General features: G+C 48.5%; 1 protein-coding gene across 10 annotated transcripts in view; it reads right to left on the bottom strand.

Annotated features, from left to right (window-relative positions):
- The window catches only part of KALRN (kalirin RhoGEF kinase), a 694,375-nt gene that overhangs the window by 407,187 nt on the left and 274,508 nt on the right, over nucleotides 1-12,680 (bottom strand). For all 10 annotated transcript variants that reach the window (XM_088024799.1, XM_088024801.1, XM_088024804.1 and 7 more), the window contains exons 7-9: nucleotides 11,787-11,978; nucleotides 8,060-8,191; nucleotides 4,710-4,940 (exon numbers count right to left, since the gene is read on the bottom strand). In XM_088024799.1, coding sequence (XP_087880925.1) covers nucleotides 4,710-4,940; nucleotides 8,060-8,191; nucleotides 11,787-11,978 — 555 coding nt within the window. The remainder of the gene's footprint in view (nucleotides 1-4,709; nucleotides 4,941-8,059; nucleotides 8,192-11,786; nucleotides 11,979-12,680) is intronic.

The raw sequence follows: 12,680 nt of genomic DNA, 5'->3' as shown, positions 1-12,680 counted from the left end.
CTGAGCTCCAAGAACCACTGCCATCCCACTCCAGCCACAGGGAACATCCCCTGCTCTGACCCCACTAGCCCATTGTTATTTTGCTTCTTTGGCCCTGAAGCCAGACAGCCGTGTGCCATTCATACATCCTTTGGTGCATATGTCTTCTCTCAAGTGAGGGACCTAACTCCCAGCACAGGGCCTTGCATACAGGAGGTGTACTAAAACAGTTCATCGGTTCATTCTTGCAAAAAACAGAGGGAGAAGAAAAAGAGAAGGGAGGCAAGCAAGATGGCCTGCAGAGCGTATTCAAAACAGTTGTTCTGGCTAGGGAAAAAAATGGAATGGAATTTGTATCTATCAGAAAGATCAAGAATCTAGCTACTCTTTGTTCTTCTCGGCACAAAGTCAGCCCAGGCTGGGAAGCAGTCCCTTATATCCCTGGGAACACACAGGAGTTAGGGGAAAATAAGAGACAGAAGCGGAGACAGGCTGATGTTGTCATGGGGTGCTCTTTTTGGCTCTTGCTCAGTGTTATCCCATTCTAAACAGGAAAAACAATAGTACTGAAAATTATTCTGCTAGTGATACTAAGGCAGGTGTGCCCCATCCACACCTTTCTGCCGCTTCACGAACCCCAGTTCCAGTTTGATCCTTAGAGACTTATTTCTGTTGCCTTCAAGCCCAGCAGGGAAGAGAAACCTGAGCACATATGTTGGGACTCGAGGGAGAGCAACCACAAGGGTATTGTGCCAGGCCGATTCCGACTGCAGAGGCTTCAATGGTATCTCTTTGTCACTGGTGTCCATCCTTGGTTTTCATCTTTATGCTTTACTCTGCTTTGGGCCCTTAACAGGCAAAATATTCCTACTTGGGCAAAGACCATGCCTGGAATTGGCAATGGGGCAAGCAGACAGGCAGGCAGGGAGAGGCTGGCTCACTCTCCTGCCCTCTCCCTCCACCAGCTGGAGTCCCTGTCTCTTTGTCTTCTGTCCCTCCCTTGCCTTCCTCTTTCTCTTTCTCCTTCCATCCCAAGGATGTCAGTTTCTCTGCTCTCTGTCTTCAGGTCTCTCTCCCTTTCTTCCTCTGCCCCCCTTGGCTGTCTCTGTCTCCTTCCTCTCCCTGTTTTGGGCTATGTGCATGTGTCCATCTGTCTTTCCCCTCTCTATGGAAGCATGCATGTGTGCTTCCTGTCTCTCTCCCTGTTCTCCTTCTCTGTCTACCTGGGTCCTCTCTTGTGTGGCTTTTCTATAGGATCCCTGGATTGGGAGCCAGAAGACTCAGGTTCTGGTCCTGGCACTACATTAAGGAGCTGTGTGGTCACAGCCACATTATTTCACATCTCTGGACCTCAAGTTCCTCCATCATATCATAGGTTAGATTAGATGGTCTTTCACGTCTTTGGCGGCTCTGAGATTTTCTCACGGAATCAAACAGAACTCGGCAGGCCCCTCTCCCCGCCCCGCCCCAAGCAGTCGCTGCTGTCCAAACAGAAGAATCATGCTGGGGTCCCAACAGCACGAGCACCAGGGGGCGCTCGAGTCCCACCCAGAGGATGTGACTAAGGAACGAGACAACGCTGATGGAAGCTTTACTACCTGCTAGGCAGCCAGGGTGCTAAGCCTTGTACTTGTCTCCCATTCAGTCCACTGAGATAGGTACTATGATCATTCCTGTTTTAGAGGTCATTAAGCAGAAGCACCAGAGGTGAAATGCCTTGCCCAGTCACACGCCAAGACTTGAAGAACAGGTTACACTCTGGGTGTCTGACTGCAGAGCCAGTGTTCCTATGCACAATTCTGTATTCTTCCAGCCACTGATGCTCACTCACGAGCCCTCCACCGAGGCTGCTGAGTAAACATCTCTGGACCCCCCAAGGTGCTCAAGAATCTTGGATCCAGACTATATGGTTCAGTCAATTCTCTCCTCCCTCAAGACACCAACTCTGACTTCTCATGCTTCTGCATATAACTGTTCCATCAATACTCTACTGCCCTGCATACTGAATGGCATATTCTGGTCGAACTGTTCTTTATATTTTCAGATGGGTATGTCTTGAGCCATTCTAACGAACCAGGCATCTTCCCAGAATGTAATGCAGTGCAGTTCCAGGCCCACTGCAGAAGACAGAGCTTTCTGAATAACTGATGAGCACCAGCATACTTTGTGAGTCCTGAGGCTGCATCCTCTACCTTGTCTGTAAATACCTGGGACCCTCAAGACTTTCACATCACTATTCCTGCAGGCAGACTCCAGCTACTCAAGAGCAACTACTACATGGGCTGAGGGCCGGGGGGCTTAAACGGCATTCACCTCACAGAACAGAAACTGGGGGTCCTCTGATGATAATTTCAGCTCAAGGCAGCAAATATAAAGAGAACCCCAGCCTCACGTCAGACATAGCCAAGAGCTGTGAGGTGCGCAGAGAAGTAGTAGCCGCGGTTTCTACTCTCCAGGAGATATGGAATAGATGAGATGAAACATGCAAAATAAACATGATAAACCTATAAAGCTTCTGGGAGTCAGGACACCAAAGTCCAAGTCTTTCACCCTAACAGGCGCGTTATGTCCAGAAGCCTTCTGAAGCACCAGCTCAGACACCTGCTGGGCACTGATGACTGCCTGGGTATACGGTAAGCACTGGAGACCCACCAGCAGATTCGGCAGCCCCTGCTTCTCCACACTCGCCTATGCCCCCCTGTGCCAGGGTCACTGATTAGGGAGGGAGAGCCTGTGTGGGACAACGGGTGAATGAAGTTATGTTCCAGAAGTGAGAGTCACACAACCTGAAAAGAACAACGGAATTACCATCCTGGGAGATTCGGTCCTCATGGAAAATCTGAACCCATCACCTCCACCTCATAACGTTCTACTTGCTTTTGCTCAGTGCCGACAATGTGATCGGTACGGTAGAGATGAACTGATAGCATCTCAATTCCAGAAATACTCTCATTTTTAAGAGCATGATATAGAATGGCCCCAGGTGTAGTTTTACTATACTTTCTTCCTAGCTTCCGTGTGGATGTCATGTTGGCCACAGAAAAGTCTGGGAACAGCAGTTCCCAGACAATCCAAGTCTGGATGCCACCTTCCTGCTGGGGAGGCTTTTGCCTGCCCCTGTCGCAGCCCCTCTATGCCTCTCCAGTGCCCATCCTGGTACAACAGCCGCGGAAACAGCAGGAGGGCAAAGAGCACACCAAGGACGTGGCACAACCCGCAGCCTGGTTACCTCCATGAGTCACTCCACGTTCACTGAAATAGTAACAACCCCGTGTGTGCCTCCGGAGGCTGGCACCTCCCTCTGTCTCAATCACAGATGGACTCCGTGCTCTCCTGTGCTCTGGGATGATGTATTTATCTGGACAGTTCCAGATGGTAGGAGTAGGCAACTGATTCATTTGCTTCTCCATTCCCGGCAGGCCCCACAAGGGTTTTGGAGCCAGGGCCAGCACATAAATGCCCATCTCTCCTGAGGCTGAGGTGTCTCCTCTGATGACTTAATCACTTGCCCCAGCCTGGGGCGGCGGGGTGGGGGTGCCTGCAACAAAGTTAGGGCAACCCAAGACTTGGAAACAGTCCTGAAGGCCTGTCTACTCCCAGGACCGGTCGCATGGCGAACCCTCTCCCAGAGGGTGTCACAGCCAGTGATAGGATGCCCTGCCCTCCCTCCACCCTCCCTCGGTCTCAGGGCACCAAGCACTGGGGCCCCTCCCAACAGCAGCTGCGAAAGGGACCACATTCCAAAGACCTGTCCAGCTGGCTCTCGTGTTCCATGTATATTTCGATACACTTTTTGATTACAACTGGCCGATTCCACAGACGGTATACCACAGAGGTATCCACAGAGGGTACAGAGGAGTGTGAAATGTTATTTTATAGGTACAAACTTGAAATTATGTGCTGGCCACAGAAAAGTCTGATAGCATGAGTGCCCCCACCCTTGCCTTTCACAGTGAAATCAGCAAGGAGGTGATGTTAAGCTCCAACTTCGGTCTCTAGCTCCCAACCAGCTCCCCATCCACCAGAATATCTGCACCAGAGCAAAGCTCCCAGGGGTCCCCAAGGAGACAGACAGAGAATGTACGAGGGGAAAAGAATGGGCTATTTCATTCAAAAGGGTATTCTTGGCAAGGCTGTCCTTTCATGGTCAAAATATAGCCATTTCTTTATCATTTATGGTAAAGGGAAAAGCTATGACTGTATAATAATGCAAAAAGACAGACTAAGCCAGAAATAACCTCTAATCATTAATAGCCCATGTTTTAAATCTCATTTGCCAAGTAAAACCTTGCCAAAGAATCCCCTAAAGGCCCTGTACCCCAACCACCCCCAACTTCAGCAGACCCCCTGCCTCCCTGATTGAGAAGTGAGCTCATAGTGTGTGGTCCAACACTGACAGTGCTCAAATAACCCCCGCCCCCGGCCCTGGAGTCATCTAGAAAGCTCCTGCCCAAGTGAGGGTCAAGCTCTTGCCCAAAGACAACCATGCCATGTAAGCGTGAGGAAGGGCTCTGCCTCTGATGGAGCCTCCTGCCCCACACCAGAGGGAGCAGGACCATCTGAGGCTGCTTAGGCAGGAAGTCCGTCCAGGGTGGGGGGTGGGGCAGTTGGGGTCGAATGGCCCTCTTCCCTCCGTGTGTCAGCGGTTCCCGGGCCTGATTGCCTGCGTCGGGGCCTCGGGGCGTCTGCCTGCCTGGGATGGGTGCATGGAGGGGGCAGCGGCCCATTACCTGCTGCACGTCCTGCTGGAAGACACAGAGCTGCAGCCGCTGGTGGAGCCGCACCTTGCGGTGCTGCCAGATGCTCTCAAGCCGCCGCTGGTGGTGCAGCACCTCGTGCACCACGTCCAGCACCTGGTGCACTGCCTTGGAGTAGTTGGCGGTGGCCGTGAGGGACTCAGAGTTCCCAGGGCTCAGGGGCCGCTGCAGCACATCCAGCAGTGCTTTGCCATCCTGGCTGACCTGCAAGAAGGAGAGGTCAGCTCGAGGGAACCACGTGGCGGGCAGGGCACGGGGCGGCAAGGAGAGTCGGCCCCCCAGGGGTGGGGGTCCCTCGTTAGGACTGAGAATCCCATGACACTCGAGGCACGTGCCAGCCAGAGCGCCCCGGCGCGCAGCCCACGGCCTGGGGGAGGGGACCTGCTCAGGCAGTGTCTCTCTCCCCCTTGAACTGGGCAGGGACTCCGCCTTATTCATCTGTCCCCAGTGCTCAGAACAGTGCCTGGTCCATCATACCTCATACATATTTTGACTGATTCACTGAGTAGGTCAAGCGGCAGAGCTTCATTTCAGAAATGAACCAAAATAAACTGATACCATAAACCTCTCTCTTTCTTCTTCACTTCCTCTTCCTAGCTCTCAACTTCCAGATATGTGACCGGAGGCAAGTTACTTAACCTCTTTGGGCCTCAGTTTCCTTGTATGTTAAATAGGGATAGGAAGGGGACAACCTCGGTGAGGACCGAGTGAGGTAACATGTGGAGCGCTCAGAACAGGGCCCCGGCAGGGAAGAAGGGCTCCTGATTCTACTTTCACCATCAGCATCTTTATCATCATTTCGCTCTCCTGTCTTCCTTATTTCCTCCTCATTTTCTTTCTTTTATATTTATCTTTCTTTTGCTCTCTTTCTATACAACTCCCTTGTTTTCTCCTGAGAACCGTAATACCCCCGTCTTTCCAGAACATGCAGAGTAAGGGAGGGACCCTTTGACCGTAGACACAATAACCATGCTCTCCCGTCCCCCAACATTCACCCTCAGGGCTGAGACCCACGGGGGTGAGGTTCCCTGTCGTTCCTTATTGGAACCTTGGTACAATTACAGGTGCCCCTCTTTCTGGAAAGTGGCATCATCTGTTCGACACCTGTGGCTCGCTAGTGCTGGTCAAGGACCCAGTACAGCAGGTATCTTTCCAATTCAAACCTGTGCTGACCAGGGAGTTAGGGGATTTTAAGGCCCTAAATTAATTTGGTTAACGATTAAATCCAAGTTGGGTTGGAGTTGAAACGGTCTTTCCCTTCGAGCAAGGTGGGGAAGCGAGTGTGCTCCTACCTGCAGCCTTAGGATGATGAATGAGGAGCTGTTTGCTGGGCTCCGGCCTCCCCTTACCCCACCCTCACGTCCTGATAATAGCTTGCTGAGGGTTCGGCAACACAGAGGCCTCTGTTACCCCCTATCCACGGGGCAACAGAAACGGTGTGGGGCTGGGCGTGGTGACCAAGAGGAATACTAGGCCGAGAGTGTACTGTGGCTGAGACCGGGGAGGAAGCCTGACTGGAGGACGACAGCGGGTCTGGACGACCTCCTCTATCCGCCCGTCCCACCAGGCCTGCCTCCCGAAGTGCACTGCCAGGGGAGGCGAAGAGGAAGCACCTCATCAGCAACACAAGGGTAACACCCTCCAGAGATGTGAATAAGACAAATAGTCTGTGGCCGAACCCAGGAGAGCTCTCCTCAGGGAACTCCGAGCAGATGCTGTCTTTGGCACCATGCTATGTCCAGGGCAGGGTGGTTAGAGATGGAAGTCCAAGTCCTAAAATCCAAGTCAGTAGAGCTCCAGCCCTCTGCCTCAGTCCACAGCTGCAGGAGGCAGGGACGGCCCACTGACCTCTGAAGTGGGCTTGGAGGGCATGTCTGTGTCCCCCAGGGCTAGGACCTGAGAAAACACTGGGAGAAATATCGTGTCTCTCTCTGTAATGACACAAACACCGAAGTGTGAAACGTGTAAGTATGATATGAATGTCATTTGTACGCTCTATGTTTATATCTTACAAGGAGTAAATTTAGAGATTCTTGACCCATGGCCATTCTTGACCCACAGTTCTGTTCTAAGAGAAAGCCTTGGGCCATCTGGACCAAAGCTGATGAGATCAGATTTGGCTCACAGGTCCTCCTCTCTGCCTCCTATAATAACAAAACCTGATACCATTTTCTTAAGCACTTATTACTGTCAGGCACTGGGCCATGTGCATTACATGGGCACTATCTTTGTAACCCTTCAAACTACAGGCAAGTGTTAACCACCTTCATTACAGAAGAAAGTGAGGCTTAGAGTACTTAGGTAACTTGCCTGAAGTCACACCAAATAAGGAGGGGGCTGAGAGTCAAAGTCAGCTTTGACTGTGGCAAAACCTTTACTCTCACCCAGAAGCCCTTGGTTCTTTGCCTTCAGCATGCGTCAAATTTACCCGGTGTAATATTGACTAAAATGTAGGTTCCAGGTCCTACTTCTTGACATTCTGATGCAGTCTGAGGTGGAGCCCAGGAACAAGTCTGAGGTAAGTGGTCCGAGAACCCACTTGGAGAAACACGGCTCCAACTCTCCTTGCCCATGGGCCAGATGTGAATTCACTTTCCCCTCCTCATCCAGCTTCCTTAATTAGCCCAACTCTTTATGTCCCTCAGCCTCTCCCTCAGAATTCACGCCAGTTAGTCAACTCACTCACTTGCGTATGTCCACAACATATGCCCCCTTCCTTTTCCTTGGAAAGCAATTTCAAGAAGAGCTCCCCCCACCTTCTTAACTTGAACCATGCAGCCAGCCTTTGATTTTTCAGTTAAAGAGTCTTTTAATTTGTCTTTCACTTCCATGGCAGCTTCTCACTCCTGCAAACACTTATCTCCACCCCATAGTGAGTTCTCCTCTGGACTTTCTAGAGAGAAAATGGGTATTTGTTGATGAGCTGCTTCATTAAAGGGGTAGAGGGCTGGCCCACCAGCCAGAAAGCACACTGAGGAGCACAGCCTTGCTTGCTCATATTCGTCTTCCAGGGGAGAGAGTCTGATCTTCACACATAAGGTGAGGGAGGTGTGTGTGTGTGTGTGTGTGTGTGTGTGTGCGCGTGTGCATGCACACATAGGCACAGGTGGCGCCTGCTGATGGCCACATTGTCTCTGCTTCCTGGCTGGAGACCTCATTGTTCATAAATCAAGGATCTTAAAGATGTCTCTAAAGGGAGAAAAATGGCCTCTCTCTTCTTCTTAGTCCAACCCAGGCTATTACACAACGTACAGGCCAGTGCTCTTGCCACTCACCCACATCCACACACACCCACGAGCCCTGCATGTCTGCGTGGTCCTCACCTCTGTGTAGGCCTGCGTCACCTGCTCATACAAGGACTGGTGGTGGTGGATGGCCAGCTCCAGGTCCTGCATCTCAGAGGGCAGGCCCCCCTCGCTGCACATCTTGCACCAGGCATCCACTCCCGACAGGAACTGGAAGGAGATAGCAGCTGGGTCAGTGCTGGAGCGCTGGGGTGGGCAATGGGCAGATTTTGTAGATCTGGTCAGATACCTTGGGAAGAAGTGTTAGGGCCTCTGGGAGCCTCAGAGACCACTGCAGAGGGTAGAGTCTTTCTCTTTAATTCTACAAACACCAACCCCACGAAAGAAGTCAGATACAGCTCCTTTGTAGGAAGTATGGTTTCCACAAACAGAGATGACTGTTGTGAAACCACTGGGGTAGGAGCCATCTACGTGTTCAACAGGCTATACCCACACACTGGCTACAAGGTGTGGGAACATGTATACCTTAGAACTCCTTGTCCTATGCACACTCACAGGCACATGGGAGAGGCTGCATGCAATGTAACGGGATGTTTCCACACAGGCTTAATGGGTTGTGAGGAGGAACAAAGAACAGCTCATACAAGGCTATCAGGTACCCCAGCGAACTTGCAGAAGCCATTCCCACAGGGGTTGGAGATGAAAGCTCCACGAGATCCCCACTGTTGGGTCAGTATCTTTAGGGGTGGGAGAGGGGAGGGGCAGTTTAGGGGGACAGACTGCACCATGCCTATGGCGGCGCTGGCTCCTGGGATGTGATACATAGATATAGATCTCGACAGACATCAAATTATTTAAAAATTAAAATTAACAACTGTGGAAGACTATGGGTCTCCATGCATAAAAGGTGAGCTAACTGAAATCACTGATTTATTGGGTGGAAAAATACACCTATAAATGCAAATAATTCTTCACCCAACAGTCTGGAATGGTTCTGTCTGTGATTCCTCTCGCCTGGGTGCACAGTTCCACTTAAATTAATTGCCTAAATACCTTTTTATCTCATTGCCTAGAACAGCCCATATGAGGACAATAAAAGAGCTGCCTAAATAAACACATAATAGCCTTGAAAAAATAGCTTTGAGTCTGTTGTGTGGTGTGTGTTTGTTTTTTTCTCCCCCAGCTAAAAAGAAGCATGGTTTATGAGTTTCCCAGAAGGACTGGTAATACCTGAGGAAATTGCCTTAAAAAATAGATACAAATAAAATTACTTCTGATCCAAAGCAGTCCAAGTCAGGAAACATCAGCTAGAAGCTGACTCTACCAGTTACTTTTGGTTCTGGCATTGCACTTTCTGTAACCACTGGAGTTCCAGTCCCAGCGTCCGTCAGCTCGTAGTCCCTCGCCTGGTGGCTGTCGTGCTTGGTTTTTCATTCTGTTTGTTTTTATCCCATTAGGTCTTCCCTTAACAATTCTGGAAGCATGCTGGGTGCCATCCAGCATCAGATTGAATACACTTGCTAACATCTCAGAAGCTTCTTTGCTCTTCCAATAACCATTTTACAGAGGAGCCTGAAAGCAACTTGTCATTCATCTGTCAACCATGGGGGAAGCACCTCTCCAAGGCCCTTGGGATTTCTCTGTAATACTCTAACAAGAGTCCTACAGCAGAGCCCACAAAACGGTCAGCTCAAGGAGAGAAAGGCAGAGATACAGAAAGGGAAGTACAGAGTCTCCCTTGCCAATCTGGATAAACTTTGAACAAAATGTGCAAGTGGTAGGGTTGAAGAGAGAATGGGAGATTCGACATGAGTATTCTCCTGGGCCTAGACATGAACTAGTCATTATCAGTCATTATCACCATGATCCTTAAAAAAAAGAGAGAGTCTAGATTTTTTTCAATGTGTGGAGCTGCCGCTGACTTATGACACAAGTATTTCAGTCTTTGGGAAGGTCTCAGGTGGAAACAGACACAGGTGAGGGAAATATAAACATACCAGGATAATATGTTGCACAAACCAGTAATAATGTCTAGCATTTAAAAAGCACAAAAGGCATCTTACATGTTCCATCTCTAATTCTTATAATAGTGCTGTGAGGTTTATGATTATCTTGTATTAGAGATGAGGAAACAAGCCAAAAATGGTGAAGTGACTTGCCTAAGAGTTAATGATTAGAACCTACATGTGCCTGCCCACAAAGCCTAGACTCTTCCAATTATACCATGCCGCCTTCCATGTTAGGTGGGTCAAATGGGGGGAGAGATTTAAGGTATGACCTCATCTAGGACTCTCCACCATCTGTAAGCTACCCAAATGTCATACAAAGAAAGGAATTTAGAGGTTAAAACCACAAGCTTTAATGTTAGACACATCTCAGTTGAAATCCCAGCTGTTTATAGATTGTGTGATTTTTGCAGTGGTGTGTTAGTAAATGTTTAAGCACCAGCATATGTGTGTGTGTACTGTATATATACACAAGTGTATTGTAAACTTTACTGATATAAAGGATGTGTAGCACATAATTTACAAAGAATAATGACATATACAGTGCTCCTTATTGTAAATTCTATATAGCCAACTGATTCTCACAGGATGCTTTTATTTGCAAACGAACTTATATGAAAGCTAGCTGATATTTTCACTTATGTTAAGGTGTAATACAAAAGTGGAAAATACCTCCAGACTTATGTCAGAGCATTACTCCTTCATCAGCGATATGAGTGACTTCTATGCTAAATGGAATAATAGAATATTCAGAAGAATATTTTGAATATCAGAAGAATATTTCCTCAATTTGGTGTGCTATTATTCACAATGTAACAGCTACAGACAGGCCACATTTTTTAAAGTTAATCTGCATTTCAAAATATGTTTTTCCTCGTTTTCTTAAGACTCCAACTGATAAAAAAATAAATCAAGCCCTAGTTTGTAGCATTTGATGACTTCCACGGTATAAAACTTCTACCTTGGTCTAAGTGTCATTACAGAATATGAAGTTGGGAAGAGTTAATCAGGAGCTATCCACACAACTGTATAGCGTTTTCACAGAGACAAATAGACATAATTTCAAGAACATAAGTAATAATAAATTGTAGTAAAATAGGAGTGATGAGTTTTGAGTCTCCATTACCTTTGTTTTTAATATATTTACTGTAAATCTATATAATTTAATTTTAAGTAATGGCTATATTTAATACCCAGCTCACAAATTTCCTGAACATTTGACATTTGGCTCCCCATAGGCTGCTGAGAGCCAGCTCCAACACACCACTGGTTCCTAGGTGGGTCACTTAATCTCTCTGAGCTGTAGTGCTCCTCCTTGCAATGGGTGAGTAACGTCACTGACCAATGCCAATAAGTAAATAGCAACAAATAATTATTATTGCTATCCACTGTGTAACTATTACTTTATTACTATCCATAGCAAATGCTTATGTAAGATTAATTTCCCCCTGCTCTCAGCACTCAATGATCAGTATTTCGTTTCACCCCTTCTATCTATGCTCTGGGAATGCGGTCAACACATGCACACACACACATACACACAAAACCATAAACTACCAAACAGAATGTAAACAGCTCTAGGTTCCTTCTTGTTTGGATGTTAAGCAAAGCTACCCAGAGTGACCAATGTGTCCTTGCGTACAAAGGAGCCAGGAAAGCCATAGAACACGGGTTGCCACTGCAATGACTCAGCAGGGTCTTGTGTGTTTCCAGAAGAGAGGAGGGGCTCTCTACACAGACGGCGTATGTACTCCCACCTTTCTGACCAACAGCCACCATAGCAGCTCCCTTGGCCTCACCTGCTCAGCCTTCTGGTGGAACACCGCAGACATGGCCAGGATGGTGCTGCGTTCATCCAGGGCAGCCGCGAAGCTCTTCCACTCCTGGTCCAGCTGTGTGGAAATCTGCTTGATTTGCTGCGAGGCGTAATGACCGGCCTCAGAGAGACGGGAAGCCACGGACATGATGCGGTTGATGTTGACATAGGCATTCTGGGAAGCAGAGGAAAGGGAGCGCTTAGTGGGGCAAGCTAGAACAACACCCACTGAGCACTCTTGGGGGTGGGTATTTGGGGAAGAAGGCTACTCAAAACAAAACGTCTGAGAGTGGCTAGTCCAGGCCACACTAGTGTGCCCATTTTTGGGTACACTAGGGAAAGAGAAAGACTTCCTGCAACATAAAATTTCAACTGCCAGGAGGTACAGTAACTGAGATCTTTCCTTCTGGGGACCAACATAATTTTTGTGTCAACTATTAATGCACATGAATGTGGATGCTTTATTCAGACGGCCTTAGTAACCCCCACACTCAATGAGGTCATGTCACAGGAGCATGGTGCTTCTGTGGAGCACCTTGGAAGCATGGCGCTTCTAAGAAGCACTCTCTGGAAATAGAGGCTTGAACTAGGGCGAAGGCACCTCTCTTGCTCAGGAGAGAGACTCAGGGCATTACGGCTCCCTACAACGGGCAGCGGTGTTCATCAAAAAGAGCACAAAGAACACATGTCATGTGACGTCTACACATCTTCCTATCGCCAAGAGAAGAACTGGCTGAAGCCCTGCTCCTCTCCCTACCAAAAAAGCTGGGACACTAGCCATCAGTCAAGATTTAAATAAAGAGAGCATCAGAAGCAACAACATTCTTCCATGCTAAAAATCTACATCTGAAACCAATGATGTACTATATGTTGGCTA

Source organism: Eumetopias jubatus, unplaced genomic scaffold (genome assembly GCF_037043125.1).
Source record: "Eumetopias jubatus isolate StellerSeaLion01/CBP00866 unplaced genomic scaffold, mEumJub1_p1.0 scaffold_1, whole genome shotgun sequence".
Classification (NCBI taxonomy): Eukaryota; Metazoa; Chordata; class Mammalia; order Carnivora; family Otariidae; genus Eumetopias; species Eumetopias jubatus.
This window is presented reverse-complemented; position numbering and strand designations above follow the sequence as displayed.